At 45.6% G+C, this 27,051-nt stretch overlaps 1 protein-coding gene across 3 annotated transcripts in view; it reads left to right on the top strand.

Moving 5' to 3' along the window:
* Positions 1-16,100: 16,100 nt before the first annotated feature.
* Positions 16,101-27,051, top strand: part of ZDHHC8 (zinc finger DHHC-type palmitoyltransferase 8) — a 133,802-nt gene continuing 122,851 nt past the window's right edge. The window contains exon 1 of one of the 3 annotated variants that reach the window (XM_040347835.1): positions 16,101-16,163. In XM_040347835.1, coding sequence (XP_040203769.1) covers positions 16,126-16,163 — 38 coding nt within the window. In that variant the 5' untranslated portion in view covers positions 16,101-16,125. The other 2 variants (XM_040347831.1, XM_040347830.1) reach the window with 2 other exon arrangements.

Below are 27,051 nucleotides of genomic sequence, written 5' to 3'. Positions count from 1 at the left end.
CCGAAAATGGTCCGCTCGGGCCAACACACGGCCAAACATGTCTGCTGAAACTGGTCCGCGGACCAGTTTCAGCAGACATGTTTGGTCGTGAGTACGGGGCCTAAGACAGAGACATAGTGACATAGTTTTTTTTTTTACGAAAGGCAAATGCACTTTGCACTGAAAGTGCAATTTCAAGTGCAGTGGCTGTAGATCCGAGGGGGGGCATGTAAGGAAAATGAAAAACAGCATTTTTGCTTGCACATGAGCGGATGATAAAATCAGTAGAGCTTCCCCTAATTTCAAAACTTCCCCTCAGACCTACAACGAGTGCATTTACAAGTACACTTTCAAGTGCACTTGTAGTGCAGAGTGGATTTCCCTTTAGTAAATCAACCCCATAGTTTGTATCCACAAAAATACCCTTCTTCAAGCTGCGTGGCAGGCCAGCGCTGTTGCGCTCGCCTGTAGTGTAGAGGCCTGAGCGGCTTATTTAAACCAGCCCCTTCCTCCTCTCGGGTTGCTGGTTCGTTACAGCTTCTAAGTTACCTTGCTGCTGAATATTCCTGCTGACACCTGTTATACTAGACCCTTGGCTTACGTCCCGGATTGCTGCCTCTCTCTAACCCATTGACCCCGGCTTGAACCTTGGACTTCCTCTCCCTCCTACCCCTGACCTCCGGCTCTGAACTTTGGACTTCCTGCCTTCTCCAATCCCTGACCACAGCTTGTTTCTCCGATCACTCTTCAGCCTTGTCCCTGGTCTGTTTCCTGTTCTGATCATCAGCAGTCCCCAGCGGGCCACCATCATCCAGTTCCTGTTCTCCGCATCGGACCTCCACCTTGCTACTGGTACCGGTGCCTCCTGGTGCGTCTTTCCCCCTGTCCCAAATCCAGGGGGCGGATCGCACCAGGTCGCAAAGGTGAGCCGCCCTTAGCATCTCTGCCTTGGTAAGTTACTCCTTGACAATACGAACCAGCCAACAAGTCTCAGCGTTGACCGAAGCGGTTCAGAAGTTGCAAGAGGGATACCTGCAGATGGACAGCCGTCTCCAACAACTGACTGTCGCACCTGGACCTTCGGCCCCCCCGCAACTCCAGTCACGGGGGCATCCACCTCCCAGTCTTCCTCAGGGCCGGCAATGGTCGTGACCCATCCGGAACCTCGTGTACCTACACCTGAGCGGTTCACAGGCGACCGCAAAAAGTTTCGGGCCTTCAAAAATGCCTGCTCACTGTACCTGATGTTGCAACCCAGAACCTTCTGCTCAGAAGCCGTGAAGGTGGGCTTTGTGATTTCCCTCCTTTCTGATGAACCCCAAGCCTGGGCTCACAGCCTGATGGAGCAGAAAAGCCCGATATTGGACACTATGGACTCTTTTTTTTGAACACATGTCCAAACTTTATGATGATCCTCTGCGCTCAGCCACGGCGGAAGCCACACTCCACAACTTGAACCAGGGAAGGAGGCCCGTGGAGGATTACATAGCAGAGTTTCGAAAGTGGTCAGCTGACACTGGGTGGAATGAGGCGGCCTTAAGATACCAATTTCGCCAAGGACTTTCGGAAGTCCCTCAAGGACGAGTTGACCAGAGTCGATCCACCTGCCTCATTAGAGGGTTTAATCCAATTAGCCACCCAGCTTGACAGACGCCTACGGGAACGACGGGCTGAACGCTTCCAAGCGACCCGCCATGTTCCCCCAGGAGAAAGGGGTACACTGCCTTATGGGGCTATTGCTGTGACAAGTGTGACAAGCTAAAGAAGGGATGCTAAAAGTTGCAATATGAGGATCAGAGATTCTATTTGTATTGCTGCAAGGTTCTGTGCTATTCCATGACCAAGTGTCTAAAGCTTGACTTGGGGAGCAGAAGGGTGCCCTGTGCTTGTGCTAAGCAGCAGGAATGGTCTTCAACCCCTAGAAAAATGTGCAAAGGGAAAATATATGCCTTGCTGCATGGGGTAATAAGTCAGCAGAGTTCCCCCTTTACATTTGACATAGTTGGTAGGATCAAAGATGTTTTAGACTTTGGAATTAGTAGTTCTTTACAAATGACTGTAGATAGTGGGGAGATGTTAACAAGCATCTGAGCTAAAGCTCTTTGCCGTGATCCTACACCAGTGTTGCCAACCATCAGTATTTTTGCTGGCAGCCAATAAATGCCAGTAAAAGTAAAAGGTTGCCAGCATGGGCGTCCGCTGAAATTTTTTCAGGGGGGGGGGGCGCTTCGGCACTGGCGATACACAGTCGCATTTAACCCTTTCTTCGACCGCTAGCGGGGATTAAAAGCGCCCCCCCCCCCACGTTGAAATGTAAAAACATCCCACTGTGCCCCCTGCATCTTTCAATATCTCTTTATCACTACTGTGTACCCCTCTCCACAACTGCATTACTGCACCCCTTTACATTACACAGCACCCTGCGCCTCTCGACCCCTTACATTACACAGCAAACTGCACCTCTGGACCCCTTACATTACACAGCACCCTGCACCACTGGACCCCTTACATTACACAGCACCCTGCACCACTGGACCCCTTACATTACACAGCACCCTGCATCCCTCGACCCCTTTACATTACACAGCACCCTGCATCCCTCGACCCCTTTACATTACACAGCACCCTGCACCTCTGGACCCCTTTACATTACACAGCACCTGCACCACTTAACATTACACAGCACCCTGCATCCCTGGACCCCTTTACATTACACTGCACCCTGCAGGACATTAATACATGAGTAACCATAACCAGTGCAGGACATTTACCCCCCCCCCCCCCCCCCACCATGCTGCATATTAAAAAAATCACAGACAGTCATCACAGTTAATAATCTTCAGACTGCATCATTCCGTATGGCATGATGCCATACGGAATGCAGTCTGAAGATTTTTTTAATATGCAGCATGGCGGCAGGGGGGGGGGGGTAAATGTCCTGCACTGACATTAATACATGAGTTACTATGATCACTGACCAGTGCACCCGGCTCCTGGCATTTTAAGGGTATATATATATATATACAAAGAAAAATGTGAAGGTTTTTGTTGCTTAAAGTGCTAGTTGTTTGGCTGTCTCTGGTGGCTTTGCAGCCAAGAAACTCGTATTTTCAGAAGGGAAGTCAGTAAAAGCAGGCTGGCTTTGCAGTGCAGTAATGCAACACACATTGGCACACTTTGCACATAATAATGTTTGCACTGAATTTTTTTTATTTTCCAATAATTTGTATTGAAAATTATTCATATCAAGTTTACAAAGCAAAAGCACGGACATTTTTTTAATGGCTCCCCAATGCACTAAAGGGACACACCTGCTGCATGGTAATACACTTTGATTTTTACTATATGAAATTGTGATTGTTATTATTCGATTAGTGAGCCATTTTACAAGTGTGTGTGTCACACACACACACTTGTAAAATGGCTCACTAATCGAATAATAACAATCACAATTTCATATAGTAAAAATCAAAGTGTATTACCATGCAGCAGGTGTGTCCCTTTAGTGCATTGGGGAGCCATTAAAAAAATGTCAGTGCAAACATGTACAAAGTGTGCTAATGTGTGTTGGCATTACTGCACTGTCTGCAAAGCCAGCCTGCTTTTACGGACGTCCCTTCTGAAAATTAGTAAACAATTAGCGCTTTACAGACTGTCTGTGTCTGTGTGTTAGACTTGCCTCAATAGCGTGCGGGCTCCTCTTGGTACGGCTCTCTACGCTCCTCCCAGCCATCAGTATCACGACGTGATCCCCTCCCGGCATGAGTGACGTCACGCCACCAGGACGAGCACCAGGCTGGACTGCAAAGTTAGGGGGAGTGAGCGATCATTGGCTGGCCGGAAAACAAGGGGCGGGGAGCGGAAGGTAAACAAACACATTCACAGACTGACTTGATATGCCGCGGACATGAGAGAGACAGTGACAATCGGTGGCACTGGTTCGAGAGGCGGCCGCAGCTAAATCTAAATGTGTGTCACAGTGTCTTACTACTGATTCTAGGGGGGGCAAACGCCCTGCCTTGCCCTATGGAGCGGACGCCCATGGTTGCCAGTAAAAAATATGGCTGTGACGCTTGGCTTGGTCCGAAGCTGAGACCATCTGAGTGCCTACTACAGTGTGATTGGGTATCTCTGGCGGAGGCAGTGCCTGAGCATGTCACGTGATGTCATGGAGCAATGGAGCCAAGGAGAGAGGCCAGAGCCTCGTGTGCAGGTCTGCGGTATAGGAGCAAGGCAGGCTGGGACCGGGACCGTCAGTGCTGTTTAGACTTGAGTGGACTGGAGGGATCACTAGGCTTGGAGAGAGACTGTCACTGTGACTCAGCATGGGATGTGTTGTGTCAATAAGGTCTCATCATCATCTGTGCTTGTGCACACTGCTGTCAGTGTAACTATAAGGCCCTGTACACACGACCGAGTTTCTCGGCAGAATTCAGCCAGAAACTCGATCGGAGCTGGATTCTGCCGAGAAACTCGGTCGTGTGTACACTTTTCAGCGAGGAAGCCGACGAGGAACTCGTCGGGCCAAATAGAGAACATGTTCTCTATTTCCTCGTTGTTCAATGAGGAAAGTTGGCCCGCCGAGATCCTCGGCAGCTTCAACACAGAACTCGACGAGGAACTTAATGTGTTTGGCACGTCGAGTTCCTCGGACGTGTGTACGGGGCCTGAGAGTCAATTATGTGTGTGTGCGCCGCCCATTCTAATATCTTGCCCTCCTAAAGCCTGTTCCTGAGCTACTTACTTACTATATCAAAAATAAAATAGGAAATGTTGTTTGCCTTATCATCTACCTTAAATCATATTGCTAATTGCATATTGTACTTGTTTGTAGCCTAAATACTCTAATTTGCACTTAAAACTGTAATTTTGTAACTTTTGTAAATGGCAGTAAAAACTTGGCTGTGCCAGTAAATTTTGGGTGTTGTGTCAGTAAATTATAATCCGGTAGGTTGACAACACTGTCCTCATTCTTCCTTGTTTACAAAGGTGATTGCCTTGTACACTGGCCCTCACTTCTAAGCAAAACAAGGCTTTGCATTTTGTTACTATAGCTTCATGAAGTTGCTGTTATTTGTGTGCCCAGGGTGTAAACAGATCACGTTGGTAGTTAGACCTTGGGTCCAATGTGGCTTGTGTAAACAATTTTTGCTTGACAACATTTGGAGGCAGGAGACCTAAAAGTGGACGAAAGATGATGCCGCGTACACACCATCACTTTATGTGATGGAAAAAAACGACATTTTTAAAAACGTCACTTTAAATGACAGTGTGTGGGGGAAAACGTTGTTTTATGTCTTGTGAAAAACGACAAAAAAAATTGAAGCATGCTTCAATTTTATGTGTCGTTTTTCAAAACGTGGTTTTTTACTTCATAGAAATTGACCGTGTGTAGCAAAAAACGACATTTAAAACAACGTTTTTACACCTGCGCGTGCCCAGAAGCAAGTTATGAAGCTAGCTTCAATGGAAAAAAGTTGTGAACGTAACCTCGTTTTGCTAGAGCATTGTGAAAAAACGATGGTGTGTAGGCAACTTCGTCTTTGAAAATTGAAGTTTCAAAAACGTCGTTTTTTACTTCACAGAAAATGTCATTTTTTTTCATCACATAAAGTGATGGTGTGTATGCGGCATAAGGCCTGGAAAGTCATGGAACCACTCCCTATGGAAAATGTTGCCAGCAAGAAGCTGTCGGCTGAAGCGATGCCCAACCTTGACCTGAAATTGTCTCAGCTAGAGCATTTTTTTTCACGATTGTGTGTAGGCAAGGCCGGCTTAACAATAATGCCGCGTACACACCATCACTTTATGTGATGAAAAAAAACAACGTTTTAAATCATGAAATAAAACGACGTTTTTGAAACTTCATTTTCAAAAACGACGTTGCCTACACACCATCGTTTTTTCAAAATGCTCTAGCAAAGCGCAGTTACGTTCAGCACTCTTTTCCATTGAAGCTAGCTTCATAACTTGCTTCTGAGCATGCGCGGGTTTAAAAACGTTGTTTTAAACGTCGTTTTGCCCAGACACTATCAGTTTTTTTCATCACACACTGACCAATACGCAATTCACACACACTGACCAATACATAATGCCCACACTGACCAATACGCAATGCACACACACACTGACCAATACGCAATGCACACACACACACACACTGACCAATACGCAATTCACACACACTGACCAATACGCAATTCACACACACTGACCAATACACAATGCCCACACTGACCAATACGCAATGCACACACACACTGACCAATACGCAATGCACACATACACACACTGACCAATATGCAATTCACACACACTGACCAATACACAATGCCCACACTGACCAATACGCAATTCACACACACTGACCAATACACAATGCCCACACTGACCAATACTCAATGCACACACACACTGACCAATACGCAATGCACACACACTGACCAATACGCAATGCACACACACACACACACTGACCAATACGCAATTCACACACACTGACCAATACACAATGCCCACACTGACCAATAGACAATTCACACACACTGACCAATACACAATGCCCACACTGACCAATACGCAATGCACACACACTGACCAATACGCAATGCACACACACACACACTGACCAATACGCAATTCACACACACTGACCAATACACAATGCCCACACTGACCAATACGCAATGCACACACACTGACCAATACGCAATGCACACACACACTGACCAATACGCAATTCACACACACTGACCAATACACAATGCCCACACTGACCAATACGCAATGCACACACACTGACCAATACGCAATGCACACACACACTGACCAATACGCAATGCACACACACTGACCAATACACACACACACTGACCAATACACACACACTGACCAATACGCAATACACACACACTGACCGATACACACACACTGACCAATACACACACACACTGACCAATACACAATGCCCACACTGACCAATACACAATGCCCACACTGACCAATACACAATGCCCACACTGACCAATACACAATGCACTACACGTTACAGTACAACGACTTTCTGGCTGCTCCCTCTCCCCAGACAAATACCTACTCCCCCCGGGTCAGCAGCAAAACTTACGAGGGAATCTCTCACCTTTTTTTTCTTCCTGCTCTGCCTCTGCGCCGCCGCCTGTCACACTGGCCGGCCGCCCCCGACGGGGACATGATGACGAATCAATTCCGGACTCAGAGAGGAGGAGGAGGAAGAGACAGCGAGCGTCCACAGCTAGCAGAATATGCCAGGCCAGCCCCGCTCCCCCGAGATTGAGGATAGGCCAGGCCAGCCCCGCTCCCCTGAGATTGAGGATAGGCCAGGCCAGCCCTGCTCCCCCGCGATTGAGAATAGGCCAGGCCAGCCCCGCCCGCCGCACATGTCCACTGTACCCAATCACAGGGCGCCAGGGGCCGACCAGAACCTAAATATGGCAGAGGAGGAGGTGGGAGGGTGTAGTCGGAGTCTCAGAGAGAGCGCGGTGCTGTGCAGGCAAAATGTGACGTCACTGGTTGCTACACGCCAAGCCCTAGCAACCAGTGAGTTAAGAATTCTTTAATTACAGCGGCAGGCTGGCAGGCAGTCCATATTTGATTCCGGGATACTCCCGGGCCACGCTACAGGCTGCAGCACTTATAGCAAGCGGCTGCTGTGGGCCCCTGGCCAGCTCGGGGCCCCAAGCAGTTGCTTGCTTTGCCTGTCCTGTTCCGACGGGCCTGGATCCGACCCAGGATTTTACTAAGCAATTTAAAGGTCTGATTGCGACAATACCAAGCCACCTACATTCAGAACTCATCTATGCAAATCTGGATAATCCAGAGATTGGAGACTTCTACATGCTGCCCAAGATTCACAAGCCAGGAAATCCAGGCAGACCCATTATAACAGGTATGAATACACTTACCGAACATATCTCAGGCCTTGTAGAAAACATGTTAAAACCGTTAGTCGTGAACACTACTAGTTTCCTGCAAGACACCACTGATTTTCTGAACAAGCTTAACAATATACTACAATTACCAACAAAAAATACTTCTAGTCACTATGGATGTAGAATCTCTGTACAGTAAGATTCCTCACAAGGATGGGTTGGCAGCATGTCACAGATTCTTATCATCCTTACCAAACCACAAATACACTGCTGAGGATGTTACGCAGCTCATCTAAGTCATTCTTACACACAACTACTTCACTTTCAATAATGACATCTATCTCCAGTGTATGGGTACTGCTATGGGAAGCAAAATGGCACCCCAATACGCAAACTTATTTATGGCTGACCTGGAGGACAAATTCCTAAACAGCATACAACAAAAGCCATACAGATATTATCGCTATATTGATGATATCTTCATGATATGGACTGAAGGTGAAGAAAATCTAAACCAATTCTTCTCATTGATCAACACTTTTCACCCATCTATCAAATTAAAAATGGATTATTCGAACACACATGTCAACTTCCTAGACACTACAGTATACATCAGGGACGACAAGCTTCACACTTCGATATACAGAAAACCGACTGACCGATGCAGCTATCTTCATAATTCCAGTTTTCACCCCCAACACATTAAACAAGCCATTATAACAGAGGATGAAACTCTGAAAGGAATATTCCAACAACCCCCATTATTGGCTTTTAGACAACCACCCAACCTCAGACACAAACTTCATTATGAAGTCACAAATAATGGTAGCAAACCCTGCAATAAAAAACGCTACAAACTGTGCAACCAGATAAATCTATCCAAAAGTGTCACACACACAAATGGGACCTTCAATATCATGTTGTGTACCTCATCCAATGCAAAAGGTGTGGCAAAGGATCTTATATTGGTGAAATAGGACAGAAGTTGCAAGGGAGGATGAATTTGCACAGACATACCATCAGGGCCGTTTGAAGGAATTTGGGGGCCCCAAGCAAAATGGACATGGAGGCCCCCAAACCCCAGAAACCCCTACCCCCCCACGCCCGCACGCAAAGCCTACAGGAACCACAGCATATGAATACAGTTTAAGTTCACCCGTACGTTATATAAATAAAAAAGGTTTACAGTGCAAATACTGCTGTTGCATATAATGTATTGGGAGAATGTATTGTCCCGCAATGAATGGACACGGGCAGTGGCGTAGCTTGTCAGCGCCCGGGGCAAGGCAAGAAATTTGCGCCTCCCCACCAACCTGCGGGCTTTCCACTACACTACACACTGACCACTAACCCGCACACCACCACACACTGACCACTAACCCGCACACTGACCACTATCCTGCACACCACTTCACTACACCCTGACCCACCTGACACCAACCCACCTCACCACTACTCACATTACACTGTCCCACCTATAATGCATTCCTCAGGGCTTTCAGCATGTAAGGGGTTAAATTATTAATCTTGCTATACTATATAATTCATCCCTCAGGGCATTTGACATGCCAAATACCTAGCAAGATTCCTCATTTAACCCCTCACATGATGCTTAAAGCCCTGTGGGGTACATGAAGCTCAATAAATCATTAATCGTATTCCTGAGGGGGGGGGGCTTGGAGGGGGCTTTTGGTCTCTGTACTGTGGCAATGGGATGGCATGGTGGTGCCGTGACTCTCCTCTCCCTAACTGCTGCTGACCTGTTGTCCATTGATCGAGTTCCACTTCTCGCTGGTCACATATGAAGACTCTGCGTAGTTTCAGATCCGGTCAGGGAGGAAGGGTGGAGAGAAGATGGTGGCGGCTTACAGAAGCGCGGGCGCCGGGGGGGGCCTTCGCGCATGCCCCGCCCGTGTTTAAGGATTGGCCAGCACATGACCACATTCGACCAATCGCAGCGCGCAACATGGCGACCGGGCATGTGACACAGTAAATCAAATTGAACACGGTACCATAAGTGACACACAAACAGGGCGGGAATTCCCCCCCCCCCAATATTGCGCTCCCGGTGCGACTGTCCCCCCTGCCCCCCCCTCGCTACGCCACAGGACACGGGACAGAGCTTCACAATAAGGGAATGTACCCGAGACACGTGGTCACCCTAGCTCCTGCTTGGGGGCCCCTGGCCAGCTCGGGGCCCAAAGCAGTTGCTTGTTTTGCCTGTCTTGTTCGGACGGGCCTGCAAACCATCAAGGAACATAAAGACGGACCACACTATAGAAGACCTTAATGTTTTAGTTCTTAAACGGAATTTCAGAACTATTCAGGAAAGGAAAACATTTGAACTAAGAATGATAATTCTTTTTGACACAAAAAACAATGGCCTGAATTTAGATATTGGTTTCCTTACCCATTATTCTACAGTTTTATGACCCCCCTCTGTGACTAGCATCCCCCCCCCTAAGTCTATAGCTCTCCCTCTGTCTTATCTCACTAAGGCCCCTTTCACACGGACGGATAGAATGGTGCTTTTAGCTGCGGATTTTACTGCAGCTAGAAGCACACAATGCTTTCCTATGACATCATTCACACACTACGGTTATCTGCGGTTTTGTTACCCGCGGTTTTGTGCGGATAGAAAAAATAGAACTGGATGCGTCCAGCTGTGAAATCCCACAGCTATCGGCACATAACCGCAGGTAATCGCAGTGCACTGTGTCAGCTGCGTTTGGTATGAATCTTGAGGGGAAACTCCACGCCAAATTTCAAATAAAAAAACGTCATGGGTTCCCCCTACAGGAGCATACCAGGCCCTTGGGTCTGCTATGGATTTTAAGGAGAACCCCCATACGCCGAAAAAACGACGTGAGGTTCCCCCCAAAATCCATACCAGACCCGTATCTGAGCAGCAGCCCGGTCGGTCAGGAAAGGGGATGGGGGACGAGGGGGCGGCCCCGCCCTCCTTAACCGTGCCAGGCTGCATGCCCTCAACATGGGGGGGTAGGTGCTTTGGGGCAGGGGGGGCGCACTGTGGCCCCCCCACCCCAAAGCACCTGTCCCCATGTTGATGAGGACAGGGCCTCTTCCCGACAACCCTGGCCGTTGGCTGTCGGGGTCTGCGGGAGGGGAGCTATTCGGAATCCGGGAGCCTCCTTTAATAAGGGGGCCCCCAGATTGCCGGCCCCCCACCCTAGGTGAATGAGTATGGGGTACATCGTACCCCTACCCATTCACCTGGAGGAAAAGAAAATGTAAAAAAACACACTACACAGAGTTTTTAAAGTAATTAGTTAGTCAGCTCCGGGGGCCCCCCCTCTCTTCTTTAGCTCTTTTATGAGGGGGGGCCTGCTTCTTCGATGTCTTCTGGGGGGGTCCCGGTCTTCACCACCGTCTGGTTCTCTTCCGCCGGGTGGGAGGGCTTTCTTCTTTAGCTCTTTTACAGCGCCCTCCTCCTGGGCTTCTTCGACGTCTTCTGCCGGGGGGTCCCAGTCTTCACTGCCATCTGGTTCTCTTCCGCCGGGGGGGGGGTCCCGGTCTTCACTGCCGTCTGGTTCTCCTCCGCCGGGGGCCCCCGCTCTTCTTTAGCTCTTTTACGAGGGGGGTGTCCGGGCTTCTGTCGCCTTCTGCCTTTTGCCTTCTTCTCTTTTTCGATGTTGACACGTCAGCATAAGACGACGAAGACGACGAAGAAGCCCGGGAGGGGGGCGCTGTAAAAGAGCTAAAGAAGAAAGCCCCCCCCCGGCGGAAGAGAACCAGACAGCGGTGAAGACCGGGACCCCCCCCCAGATTACATCGGAGAAGCAGGCCCCCCTTCATAATAGAGCTAAAGAAGAGGGGGGGGGGCCCCGGAGCTGACTAATAAATTACTTTAAAAAATTACTTTAAAAACCCTGTGTAGTGTGTTTTTTTAAATTTTCTTTTCCTCCAGGTGAATGGGTAGGGGAACGATGTACCCCATACTCATTCATCTAGGGTGGGGGGCCGGCATCTGGGGGGCCCCCTTATTAAAGGAGGCTCCCCGATTCCGATAAGGTCCCCTCCCGCAGACCCTGACAACCAACGGCCAGGGTTGTCGGGAAGGGGCCCTGTCCTCATCAACATGGGCACAGGTGCTTTGGGGTGGGGGGGCCACAGTGCGCCCCCCCTGCCCCAAAGCACCTACTCCCTATGTTGAGGGCATGCGGCCTGGCACGGTCAAGGAGGGGGGGGGGGCGCTCGCTCGTCCCTACCCCCTTTCCTGACTGGCCAGGCTGCTGCTCGGATACGAGTCTGGTATGGATTTTGGGATTTAAAATCCATAGCAGACCCAAGGGCCTGGTATGCTCCTGTAGGGGGAACCCATGCCGTTTTTTTATTTGAAATGTGGCGTGGAGTTCCCCCTCGAGATTCATACCAGACACAGTGTTTGGTATTGGCAGGGATCCAAGTCGGATCCCCGTTCAATATCGTGCCGCGGCTAAACGCAACCGCAGCTAAAAGCACTGTACAAATGCAGCTGATCGCTGTGCCTGGAGTCTTGAATTCCAGCAAAACATAAACATGCTTTTAGCTGCGGCAAAACAGCCGTGTGCCTAAAGGGGCCTAACTCTGCTGCTATCCTTATTACCATTGATTTGTATGTGTTTGTTTGTTTTTCTTTCTTTTTTTTTTCCTCTACCTTTTTTTCTTCTTGTTTTGTTTTAACATTCTGCTTAAAAATGTGTGAATCAGTACTGCTTGGACCTTGAAGAAGGGGGCATACCCCGAAAGCTTGTCCTGAAATTTTTTATTTTGGAGATGGAATCACTGTAGTAGATACTGCTACTACAATGATCGGCGCTAGCTTCTAGGTCCTGTGCTGAGGAGCTGCCCTACTGCATAGTGAACATGGGAGTTTTGCTTGGCACAGCTTCGGAACACTTTGCATTTTGTCAATGACTGCAAAGTGTTCTCTGATTTGATTAGGTGGGGCAGTGATGACACCTCATCTAATCACAGAACATTTTGCATTCATTAAGAAAATGCAAAGTGTTCCCTAAACGATACTGAGAAAGCCACCTCCTGTGTTCACTAAACCACAGGGCATCCAGAAGCCAGTGGCAATCACTGAAGTGTGGCTACTACAGTGATTTCCATGGGGATCCCGCAGCTATGGTACAAATATCTACACTGATCCAGGCTGGACCAATGTAACAATATCCATACCTAAACTGCGTCTTTATGGGCTCGTTCACACCATACATGCATGAAAACTGATGGGAAAAAAGCACAGATTTCACTTGCGGAAACATCCATTTACATGAGTTTTCATGGGCATTTCAGTCAGTTTTAATGCACGTTGACATCCGTTTTCATGTGCGTTTTTTTAATGCACAAACTGACATCGCATGTCCTTACATCCTGTGTCGTCACCCCCTCATTAGTGATCCCCACATCTCCCATCCCCACTGTCCCCTGCCATCAATGTCCCTCTCAGTTCGTTCTGAACTCCTGTGACCAACTGACAGCCGTCTAAAGCCCACTTTTGGCTGATGTCACCCAGCCAGTCCAGGCTCTGGAAAGATCCAGACTTTACAGTTGGAATCCACCCAGAAATATGGAGCGCAAAAAATAAAAAACGCAGAGGTGATCAAATACCACCAAAAGAAAGCTCTATTTGTGGGGAAAAATCATAAGCATTTAATTTGGGTACAGTGTTGCATGACCGCGCAATTGTCATTTAACGTGTGACAGCGCTGAAAATGGCTTTGGTAGGAAGGGGGTGAAAGTGCCCAGTATTGAGGTGGTTAACTACTTGCCAACCAGCTGCCGCCGTTATACGGCGGCAGGTCGGCTCTGCTGCGTGAGAAAATTTAGATCTACGTCATCTCGCCGTTCAGTCAATAGGGGCGCACGCCCCTGATCCCGACGCGCGTGCCCGGCGGGTGCGATCACCGCCTGGCACCCGCGATCGCTCGTTACGGAGCGAGAACCGGGAGCTGTGTGTGTAAACACACAGCTCCCGGTCCTGTCAGGGGAGGAAATGACCTATCGTCTGTTCATACAATGTATGAACAGCGATTTGTCATTTCCCCATGTCAGTCCCACCCCCCCTTCAGTTAGAACACACCCAGGGAACATGATTAACCCCTTCCTCGCCCCCTAGTGGCAGTGAAGTGTTTTTTCACCCCTTCACTGCCAGTGGCATTTTTATAGTAATCAATGCATTTTTATAGCACTGATCGCTATAAAAATGGCAATGGTCCCAAAAATGTGTCAAAAGTGTCGGAAGTGTCTGCCATAATGTCGCAGTACCGATAAAAATCGCTGATCGCCGCCATTACTAGTAAAAAAAAAATATTAATAAAAATGCCATAAAACTATCCCTTATTTTGTAAACGTTATAACTTTTGCGCAAACCAATCAATAAATGCTTATTGCGTTTTTTTTTTTATGAAAAATATGTAGAAGAATACGAATCGGCCTAAACTGAGGGAAAATTTTATTTTTTTATATATTTTTGGGGGATATTTATTATAGCAAAAAGTAAAAAATATATATTTTTTTCAAAATTGTCGCTCTATTTTTGTTTATAGCGCAAAAAATAAAAACCGCAGAGGTGATAAAATACCACCAAAAGAAAGCTCTATTTGTGGGAAAAAAAGGACGCCAATTTTGTTTGGGAGCCACGTCGCACGACCGCGCAATTGTCAGTTAAAGCGACGCAGTGGCAAAAAGTGGCCCGGTCATTGACCAGCAATATGGTCCGGGCTGAAGTAGTTAAGCATGCTCATCCTACATAAGCCCGCTAAATGCCCGTCTTCTGTTGGACCAGCTGCCTTACACACGGGCTGAATGTCGCTTGGTTTTTATTGAACCGGCCGATGTCGTCTGACATTTGGTCTGTGTGTACTAGGTTTTAGTATAACATATTTGTTATTTTAATTTAAAAAAATTTGCATTTTCAATCACTTTAAAGCCCACTGATGTGCATGCACCCAAACCCTTTACATTACCAGATTTTACCTTGTAAAAGTAGCAGTGAAATCAGCACTGAGCTGTGCATAGCCTAAGCAGAGCTGTGGGAGGGGCCCACTACAGGCTACCTGCAGAAAAGTACAGGAGGGGGTGGAGACAGACCTGTCACCCTGCAAATGGAGAGAGGGCAGCATTAGGTGGTCTTTATTACAGGAAGCAAAGTCTCACACTGTCCTCCTGCACAGATCTGTAAGAATATACAATGAATACACAATGATGAATGTATATAGACTTCATCCCCTGATGAAGTCACGTGACCGTGACGCCACGCGTAGGGACGGCAACTAGAAGTGACGCTAGCAGATGAGCTCGCTGCTCGTAGATAATCATTTTTAAAATACTGACAATTTGTAAGTACCATTCCTATCACTGTTTTATGGATTAATAAACACTTTTGTTTGAACATACTACACTATCTGTTATCTTCCCTCTCTATCCATACTTCTTTGTATATATATATATATATATATATATGAGACACCTCACTAACAACAGACCATAAAGTACCCTGGCACCCAGTATCTGGAGAATAGTATCCTGGGCATACAGCATGTGGATTCTGTTCATCGGCGAAACCCCGGCGAAACATAGGGTATTAATTACTATATGCTTTTGCCTCATTGCCCTCAGGTAAGAGGCCATCTACACTAGAGTGTTCTCTCATGGAAGTGTGTCTACACAGGTAGAGAATCAGACAGCCCCATCACACACCCCTTTTCCCCATTTGCACCCTGCAGAAGAAAAGGAGCAGATATCTTCACTATTCACTGATTGTCAATTTGCATTTCTGCACATTTGAAGTCACCTGCTTTGCATTTTCTCTGCATTTTCTGCACATGTGAAGTCGCATTCTTTGCATTTTCTCTGCATTTTCTGCACATGTGAAGTCGCATTCTTTGCATTTTCTGCACACGTGAAGTTGCATGTTTTGCATTTTTTTCCTGCATTTTTGCATATTGAAGTCACATGTTTTGCAATTTTTGGACTTTTTCTGCACTTTATGGACTTTGCTGCACTTAAGCATCATTAGATTATTGCACAGTTTGTTATTTGCACAGCAATTTATTAAGATACAGGGAGAAAGTACACATACTTCCATCACTATTGTTTTTATACAGCGCAGCATCACCCTTTTATTAATTATATAGCCAGTATTTGCAAAGTTAGAGGATAAAGACAACAAGCAGCTAACTAGCATCCTCCAATAAAGGCCATGCACTGCCTGAGGGGATGTACCAGCTCCATGGAGACGAGTGATGTGAGTGAAGTGTTGGTGCTCCGGTGAGTCCTCCCCCAGGAATGGCAGTCTCCTCCACTAGTCTCGGGTTCCACCTTAAGCCGTCATCTGGCAGAGAAGAGGGCTGGGCTCCGCTGGGTGGGATTTCCTGTGTGAGCAGGTCAGCTGTTCTGTGTATGTCTGTCTCCTTCTCCCCCTCCTCCTCCTCCTCCTCCCTCCATTCACTCTCCGTGGATCGTGCGGTCAGTGCCCCAGTCTCTTCTCTCTCTCTCTCCTCTCCCCCCCCCCCCCCTGGTGCCTCTCTCTCGGGATCCGACTAGTGATGTGTAACCTACAGAATGCCCAGCAGCACCGGAAAAAGGTTTAAACCGACCAAGTACATCCCAGTCTCCACTGCAGCTGCCTTATTAGTGGGCTCCACCACTTTGTTTTTTGTTTTCACGTAAGTAGATATCCTCCATTGGTCGCCTCATCTCCTCATAGCGGCTCCTCCGCCTGGAACACCGGGGGGGCTGTGCGGGGGAGGGGAGGAGGGCCACAGGCCTGAGCTGTGCCAGGGTGCCTGCTACCGTGACATGTGTCAGCCTGGGCAATGCTGGCATTGTGGCTGCAAAATGGCCTTTTGTCTGTGCTGGGTATGGAAGGCCCAGTGTTTAGGGAGGGCTGCTCTATACCATAGACTCTGTACCATACCATATACTATACCATAGACTCTGTATACCATACCATAGACTCTGTATACCATACCATAGAGTCTGTATACTATACCATAGAGTCTGTATACTATACCATAACATAGACTATGTACCATACTGTATACTGTACCATAGAGTCTGTATACTATACCATAGAGTCTGTATACCATAACATAGACTCTGTACCATACTGTATACTGTACCATAGAGTCTGTATACTATACCATAGAGTCTGTATACTATACCATAACATAGACTCTGTACCATACTATATACTGTACCATAGAGTCTGTATACTATAACATACCATATACTGTACCATAGACTCTGTATACTATACCATAGACTCTGTATACCATACTATAGACTCTGTACCATACCATATACTGTACCATAGAGTCTGTATACTATACCATAACATGGACTCTGTACCATACACTGTACCATAGACTCTGTATACTATACCATAACATAGACTCTGTATACCTTACCATATACTATACCATAGAGTCTGTATACCATAACATACCATATACTTTACCATAGAGTCTGTATACCATAACATACCATAGACTCTGTAGACTATACCATAGAGTCTGTATACCATAACATACCATAGACTCTGTACCACAGCATATACTATATACCATAGACTCTGTATACTATACCATAGACCAGCCTTCCTAAATCTTTTCAACACAGAGGAACCCTTGAAATAGTTTTTCGGTCTCGGGGAACCCCTGCTGAAAATGTGAAATCTACAACTCGTGATACATTTGTGTGATGGTCAGTGGGAAGAATGGTCCTTACACTTGTGGTCATTGGGAAGAATTGCCACCTTACAGATAGCTAAAAATAATCAGTGGTGTCAGTGGGAACTTATCTGAGAGCTAGAAATTGCCCAATGTTGAAGGAACCCCTAGCAACCTCTGGAGGAACCCTGGTTAAGAATCACTGCCATAGACTCTGTATACCATACCATGGACACTCTATACCATAGACTATGTATACTATACCATACCATTGACTCTGTATATTATACTATAGCATATACTGTATACTATACTATGGACACTATACACCATACGATAGACTCTGTGTATATTATAGCATATACTATACCATGGACACAATATACCATAGACTCTGTATACTATACCAAGATACTATAGACTGTACCATATACTATACCATAGACTCTGTATACCATACGCTAGACTCTGTATACTATACCATAGACACTATATACCATAGACTCTGTATACTATAGCAAATACTGTATAATATACCATAGACTCTATATACCATACAATATGTACCATACCATAGAGTCTGTATCATACTATTCCATAGACTCTGTACAATATTTTGGCCCTCAAACTTTCCACTTGCATTTTGTGGAAAATGAGGGCTGGCAAGCATGGGCTGCCTGGGGTGGGGGGTGAGCACCGCCGGCAGGCAGGGTTGAATGGGCGTTGTTCTTCCAGCGGTCGCCCTGGAGAAGACAGAGGAGATCAAGCGCCCGAATCATAAGAGTGTCGAGGAATATCGCTATAACAGCTTTCGTTAGAATTGCAGAGTGTTCCCCGCTCTTGCTGTCACACACAGTCTCCTAGCCCCGGGTACTTTGATAGACGGATCCCCTTTCCAATGCCGGGATGTGTGACATGTTTCAAAGTACCCGGGCCAGGAGGTGGGGCTGTATGTGACGGCGAGCGGGGGGAACACACAGCAATGCAAATGAAAGCTGTTACAGCGATGTTCCTCTGTGTCTGATGATCCGGCTGGCAATTCTATTATTCTCCTTTCTTCCCCTGCACAGGTAGACTGCATTGATGGGCACAGGTGAGGCTGAACTGATGGGCACTGATACAGTTGGTGTTAATATATTTGTAACTTCTGCATCAAACATTTCAGCCCTGGTTCAAATTAATGCGATTTGACATGTCAAATCGCATGCCAAATCGGCAACAATTGCAGCGTCCGAATCGCTGCAGTGCTGCATTTATGGCGCCACACCGATTCCCAAAAGTAGTTTCTGTACTACTTTTGGTGATTTTCGGGGGGGAAATTTCAATTGACATCTGTGCAGAAAAACAAACAAAAAACACAGGTGGTCTTTCAGATTAGCGAACCCGTCAGATTAGGCAATGGAAGTGACGTTCCGTCAGCTGCACATGCGTTGTCAAACACAAGGCCTGGTGACCCTGGGCTTAGACTCTATATGCCATACTATACCATACCATACCATAGACTCTCTGTACTATACTAAACTAGATCATAGACTCTATAGACATGTATTGCTTCCTGGCCTCAAACTTTATGGCAGTGTTTGTGTTCTGTTAGCTCATGGCTTTCTTGGTGTGAACCCAGCCTCCGACAGGTCCTCATTGCTTGACATCTGGAACCTAAATGCCTAAGCTAGGAGCCACCACAATACAAATATGACATGCATAAAGTTTGAATAAAGTAAACAATCTTAAAGCGGTAGTCAACTTCTGGTGTTCTATCAGATTAGTGAACCTGTCAGATTAGGTAACGGAAGTGACGTTCTGTCAGCTGCGCATGCGTTCCACCACTACCAGGTTTGCTAATCTGACAGAACACCTGCAGTGAGAAGGCGCCAGAGGACATCTTACTACACCCAGCTACTTCTTGAATTTCAGAGTAATTTTAGCAATAAAGTGAGCGTATATAAATAAATATTGTATGTTGACATGTGTGATGCTGTTTGGATGTTACATTTTGAAATAAGCTGGACGGCAGCAGTAGCAAGGTGGCGGAGGCTTGGTCGGTACACCCTGTACTGCTTAGCGCTAAACATTTTAAGCTTTCAAAATTAAACGGCATCACAAGTGTCAATATACTATATTTATATACGCTCACTTTATTGCTAAAATTACTCTGAAATTCAAGAAGTAGCTGGGTGTAGTAAGATGTCTTCTGGCGCCTTCTCACTGCAGGGGTTCTGTCAGATTACCAAACCTGATAGCGGTGGAACGCATGTGCAACTGACGGAACGTCACTTCCGTTACCTAACCTGATGGGTTCGCTAATCTGATAGAACACCTGTGTGGGTTCCCCCACCCACTTTCTGAGCACATGCATTGGTGGCCTTTACAGCGGCTTCACAAGTAAATATCTTTAAAACTGTGCACATTTAGAAGATGTTTTCTTTTTTTTTCTCAAACAAAGGTTTTTATTGAGCATATGTAAAAAAGAAAACAGTTTACAATTTCCAGAGCATGGTCACATTTAAATTCCCATGGGGGAGTACATTTATAGCAAAACAGTGCACTTCAATCACATCCCCGCAACATAGTAGGTTTCCCTGCAATCACCCCCCTCCCTCCCCCCTCCAGAGCATGCACCAGTGTTCCCAATCCGGCTGGGCGCCAACCTAGAATATCCTGTCATACACTAGGTCTATCGGGGCAAGCCCCGGAACATCAAGCCACTGGGCCCATAACTTCTCGTATTTGCCGCTTGTCCCCCTTCTCTGATACACCACCTTTTCCAACCTCAAAGTGACTCCCATTTGTTTGATCCATTCCTGCACTGTAGGTGGTTCAGTGTCCTTCCAGTGTCTCAGTATCACCAGGCGAGCCTGAAACAGGGCCCTGCCTATAGCCTGTCTGGGAACTTCATCCATCAGGTGACCCTCAGTGATCCCCAGGAGACACACCTTGGGCTCCAGGGGAATTTGGGTCTGAAAGGCCCTGTTAATCGTGTCTACCACCCCCGTCCAATATAGATGGAGCTTCGGGCACCGCCACAGAAGGTGGATGAGATCTCCGTGGTCCCTGCAGCACCTGGTGCAGCAGGGGTCTACCCCCAGTCCCATCCGTGCCAGCCTGGCCGGCGTGTAATGAACCCGTAAGAGGATGTAAAGTTGCGAGAGTCTTTGTGCCACATTCAGGGAGCATGCGGGAATCGCCTGCAAGGCCTCTTCCCACTGCTCATCCTCGAACGCTCCTACATCCTGTTGCCACCGCCCTGAGAGGGGCACCCGGCAGGAAGAGGTTTAACAGCATAGCATAACAACTGGATATGAACCCTTTGTAGGTGGACACTTCGGACAAGTAGTTAAAGAGCGGCGCCGCGTCCATGGACCATATATCATCCTCCCTCTGAGCATCAAATGCATGTTTGAGTTGAAGATAGTAAAAGTGCATGGACGCTGGAAGTTGAAAGTCAGCCCTGAGCTCAGCAAAGGATCTCAACCGGCCTGCTTTAACTATGTGCGATAAGAGGGACACCCCATATTGTTTCCACTTCAGACCATACGGTAGTTTCGCTATTTCTCGGTAGTATAAATTGTCCCATATGGGGCTGTATTTAGTGAATCCTGTCACCCCCTGCATCATCCTGACCTTGAGAAGATGTTTTCAGTATCTATAGGTAAGCCAGGGATCCAGCGCCATCCTCACCCGGGCCAGTTCTTTGCTGACATATGAGTGAGAGGAACGGATGTAGTTTCTCTCACCGTGTGATGTCAGAAACTGGAAGTGACAAAGATTTCATCACTTCTGGTTTTGTTCTCATGTAATCAAACCATTCTTGTTCAACCTGTTTTTTTTTTTTTTGATCTGATCAGTGTGTTTTTTTTTTTTTTTTTCTCCTCGCAATCAGCGTGAGGACAATAAGTCGGTAACCGACTTCTGTTACAGGGACATAGGTGCCAATAAGTGCCCGAAATTGGCACCTATCAGTGCCCCATAATCAGTCACCCATCAGTGACACCTTTCAGTGTCCATCAGGGCACATTGGTAAAGGCGAAAAGTTACCTGTTTGCAAAATGTTATAACAAACCATGATTTTGTGTGTGTGTGTGTGTGTGTGTGTGTGTGTGTGTGTGTGTGTGTGTGTGTGTGTGTGTGTGTATATATATATATATATATATATATATATATATATATATATATATATATATATATATATATATATATAAAATTATTTATATATATTTTATTTTTTTTTTTAAATTTACGTTTTTTTTTTTTTATTTTTTTTACAATATCGACAACCAGTATGGCATGTGTGCTCATTACTAATTGGCCCAAAACCACATTTAATGCCCTGCAACGCATACATGCGAAAACATGCAGTGTGTTCGGGAAAAAATAAGGGCTCAGGGTGTTTTTTTTTTTGGCTTATAGGAAAGGAATGGGCAGATACAACATGCATTGATACATTAATGTAAAGTGGGAATTGCTCCTGCATATTATATTATCTGCAGCAAAACAACCAAGTAGAAGCAAGCTTGTCCTGGTCTAACTTCAGCAGACCAATGCCACCGGCACACAATCTGTGTCCATGCTAATCGTATATCAAACCTGAAGAGTTTACTAAAGTTTCGAAAATTCTCGTACGACAGAATAAAAAATCAGAAGTGATGTTATGTGTTGTAGTGTATTTGTATTTTCAGATGACAACTGTACTGATTAAACGAAAATCAATCTGGTATTGTACGAGAGAAATGTTGACGCTTTTTAAAGTTTCTCATTTACTTTGCCCAGGCATGACAGATTATTCCTGTTGGCAGTGATGATGTCACAGGTTTTTTAAACAGTAAGGCCATATGCGTACTGGATGTTTTTTCAGCTGCTCCTAGAGGTGTGTGTGTGTGTGTGTGTGTGGTGTTTTTTTGCCTCTAAATGCCCTTGTATGTTAGCCTCGGTGTCCATGCGCACACACAGACTCTTATGCCGCGTACACAAAGGTTCGATGTGAGCTTGTTGTCAGAAAATCCGACCGTGTGTATACTCCATTGGACATTTGCTGTTGGAATTTCCAACAACAAATGTTTGAGAGCTGGTTCTCAATTTTTTCGACAACAAAAGTTCTTGTTGGAAATTCCAATTCCGACGCACAAAAAATCCACGCATGCTCGGAATCATTGAACTTCATTTTCTCGACTCATTGTAGGGTTGTACGTTACTGCGTTCTTGACTTTTGGAATTTCTGACAACATTTGAGTGTATGCAACACAAGTTTGAGAGAACAATCCGTTGGGAAAAAATCCACGGTGTTAATGTCTTGATGTCCGAGGGTGTGTACGTGACATTTTGAGTTTTGGCAGAAAAAAAAAAAATTCTAAACGCATTTACGCTAGATGTGTTTAGGGCCTGAGCGTAAAATTCATTTCAATGGCCAGAATAAATTATTATTCTAGCCAATGAAATTAATTCATGCCCAAGTGCTTGATGCCCCCAAACATGCCTTAAATGCATACACTTTTGCAAGAGTCAGTGTTCTTTCTGCCAAAACACGGCTGCTAGGAGGTAAGAGAGTTTGCAAAACATCCTATGTGCATGAGGCCTAAGTTTATACAAACTATGTAGATAAAAAAAACAACAAAAAACATAATTGGCTGTTGTGAAGATTTTACTTCTATCCTGTTTTCTTTCTCTTTGCATAATTTTTCTCTTTTTGCAATTAGGGTGACATTGAATCTTCCAACCTTTGTTTTGCATTGGAAAATAACTAAGGGACGGCCACCTATATTTTACATTTCCAGGGTTCTGGTTTTAATTTGCATGTGAATGAGTTTGCTGTGGGTGCCATAATTCATCTACATTCTGACAAGTTTATTGGTTTCCACCCAGATTGACCTCGGTGCCTTTTTAATATGAATGTAGGGCCATACGTGTCTTAGATTGTAAACTCTAACAAGCTGAGCCCTCTTGTACCAAATTGTAACTCTACTGTCTGTCTTCATTTTGTAAAGCGCTGCGCAAACTGTTGGTGTTATATAAATCTGAATATAATAAGATGGTAAGCTCTTCCCAACAGGACTGGTGTGGTTCTGTGTACACTAAGGTTCTGTACACTAGAAAGGACTGTAAATCTTATTCATATATTCCTAAATGGATGAAATACATTGGGGGGGGGGGGGGGGATTTACTAAAACTGGTGCTCTCAGAACCTTGTGCAAGCTGTGCATAGTTGCATCTAACTAGCTTGTGCTGTTAAGCTTTGACAATATAATTTGGAAGCTGACAGCTTTCTAGGCGGAGCCTGCACTAGATTACTCAATTTTTTGGTACCCCCCCCCCCCCCCCCAAGTGTCTAGTTGCTGTGGAAAATACATCAATTGTGCCTACTTCCAGTTTTATAAATGAGCTCCATAGTTAGCCATCAGTCCCTTTCTCTGTCTCTAAAGTTAGACATCAGATTTCTGTTTAGACCACTGAAATTTCACCAAAGCCCCCAAACAGGGCTCCTAAAAAAAAAAAAAAACATTAAAAAAATATAAAAAAATAATAATAAAAAAATAATATAATACAAATAAAGATAAACTGACAGCGATCTCTGCCCTGCTGACAAAGCCCTACTGACTTGCCCACTGCCATATATGGTATATTACACACGCATGTGTGTTTGAGCTTTGGTGTGCACACCCTAATGCAATAGGCTGCGCACACCTATGACCACAGCACACGGTAGCTATAGATGGGAGATTCCAGTAGACTGATCTGGCTGGCTGTTTTGCATCGGGCAATAATTTCATGTCTGGTGTGATCTACAACTGTAACTGCTATGGGTAGAACATGTTCCTGCTTCCATTCTAGAAAGTAGCTTGGAGTATACAAGTTTGTGAAGCCCTCTGCATATTAATAAAAGCAGAACTCTCTCAATCAACATTAACTATGTTTTTATTCCTTCTGCTGCTAGCAATAGTAAAAGATAGGAAGGTATGATATATTTACTTGTTTACATTTTTTTTTGGAGGAGGGGCTATCTCAGCTAAGCACACCCTCCTGTCTGCATGCCTGATCTAAGGGTAGATGGAGTCCAGGAAGTAAATGCTACATGTATCATCTGCTCTTGCTCAAGATGGCCATGGCTAGGAACAATGGAGGCTTTTTTTTTTTTTTTCAAAGTGATTTCTCACAAAATTAAGAATGGATAGGTGGATGGATGTGTGAGTTTGAATATTACAATTTTTATTTAGTTTGCGGTGCTCAGATTCAGTTTAATTTTGCTTTATTATTTCTATTCAGATTTATATAGGGCTAACAGTTTGAACAATGCCTGTAGTTGCATTGCACCTCATGTCTGATGAGCCAGTTATGTCTGGGTACTATCCTAAACATAAAATGACTGGTGCTAATCGGTTATTAATCCCATAAGCATAAACCTGGCCATACAAATGGACCAATTGTGTGCGTGTGTGCAGACACCACCAATGCTGGCCTAATCTTTGGGGAACAAGGACAATCCATTTTGTGGAAATTATTCCTAAACCATGTTTTATTGCCTTGAGATCATTCGTTCCAAGGGTCTCTTTCCAGTTAAGGGACAACCCGAGCTGACCGTTATCTTGGCCGGTCTACTGTTTTCGTACATCTATGAATACCTTAAAAACAAGACTGTTTGTTTACATCACACTTGGTAATGACTGAAATCTATTTGGCACTAGAGATAATTATTTGGTTTATTATACAGGTCCTTTGCGCTCTAAAAATAAGTCTATACTATTGTGACCAGATCTGGGTGGAGCTGTAGCTGTCAAATGCAGCTCTTCTCACTCATTGTCTGCTGCATGTCGCATTTCATGGCCCTACAATAATTGGTGTTTGTTTTAGCTAATTAGCTTGGCAGGGCTAAATTGGCCCCATACAATAAAAGACACTGTTTGGCCTAATCTGAAAGCTCTTGGATCTGTATCCAGGCTACTTAAGGTGGTATTACACACTGAACTATTTTCACCCAGCACAAATGGGTTTGGCACTTTCAACAGCAGTTAAAGGGGTTGTAAAGGTACATTTTTTTTTCTTTCCCCTAAATGGCTTCCTTTACCTTAGTGCAATCCTCCTTCACTTACCTCATCCTTCGATTTTTCGTTTTAAATGTCCTTATTTCTTCTGAGAAATCTTCACTTCCTGTTCTTCTGTCTGTAAGTCCACACAGCAATGCAAGGCTTTCTCCCTGGTGTGGAGTGTCGTGCTCGCACCCTCCCTTGGACTACAGGAGAGTCAGGACGCCCACTAACACACAGCTCCTTTCTCCAAGGGAGGGGGCGAGCACGACACTCCACACCAGGGAGAAAGCCTTGCATTACTGTGTGGAGTTACAGACAGAAGAACAGGAAGTGAGGATTTCTCAGAAGAAATAAGGACATTTAAAAGCAAAATCAAGGGATGAGGTACAGTTGTATTCAAAATTATTCAACCCCCACTGAAATTGATTGTTTTGCCCAGTTTGACATTGATTTTGATCATCCTGCTTACAATTAAATCAAAGAGGCACGTGTAGGTCAGACAAATATAACATAACATTTATAATGAAATAACCACAAATGTCTTTTCTGTGCTCACATCATTATCAGTTTTATTCAACCCCCAATTGACATTCAATCTTAGTACTTAGTACAACATCCTTTTACAGTTATAACAGCTTTTAAACGTGAAGCATAGCTTGACACAAGTGTCTTGCAGTGATCTACGGGTATCTTTGCCCATTCGTCATGGGCAAAAGCCTCCAGTTCAGTCACATTCTTAGGCTTGCGAACTGCAACTGCTTTCTTTAAGTCCCACCAGAGGTTCTCAATCGGATTTAAGTCTGGTGACTGCGATGGCCACTCCAAAATGTTCCAGCCTTTAATCTGCAACCATGCTCTAGTGGACTTGGAGGTATGCTTGGGATCATTGTCCTGTTGAAAGGTCCAACGTCTCCCAAGCCTCAGGTTTGTGACGGACTGCATCACATTGTTATCCACTATCTCCTGGTACTGAAGAGAATTCATGGTACCTTGCACACGCTGAAGCTTCCCTGTACCTGCAGAAGCAAAACAGCCCCAAAGCATGATTGACCCCCCGCCATGCTTCACAGTAGGCAAGGTGTTCTTTTCATCATAGGCCTTGTTCTTCCTCCTCCAAACATAGCGTTGATCCATGGGCCCAAACACTTCTAATTTTGTTTCATCAGTCCACAGAACACAATCCCAAAACTTCTGTGGTTTGTCCACATGATTTTTGCATACTGCAGTCGACTCTTCTTATTCTTTGGAGACAGCAAGGGGGTGTGCCTGGGAGTTCTGGCATGGAGGCCTTCATTACGCAGTGTGCGCCGTATTGTCTGAGCAGAAACTTCAGTACCCACATCTGACAAATCTTTTCTCAGTTCCTCAGCAGTCACACGGGGACTTTTCTCCACTCTACGCTTCAGGTAGCGCACAGCAGTCAAAGTCAGCATCTTCTTTCTGCCACGACCAGGTAGCGTTTCAACAGTG

This window comes from Rana temporaria, chromosome 1, assembly GCF_905171775.1.
Source record: "Rana temporaria chromosome 1, aRanTem1.1, whole genome shotgun sequence".
In the NCBI taxonomy this organism is placed as follows: Eukaryota; Metazoa; Chordata; class Amphibia; order Anura; family Ranidae; genus Rana; species Rana temporaria.
The sequence above is the reverse complement of the archived record's forward strand: the minus strand, read 5'-3'. Positions and strand labels throughout refer to the sequence as shown.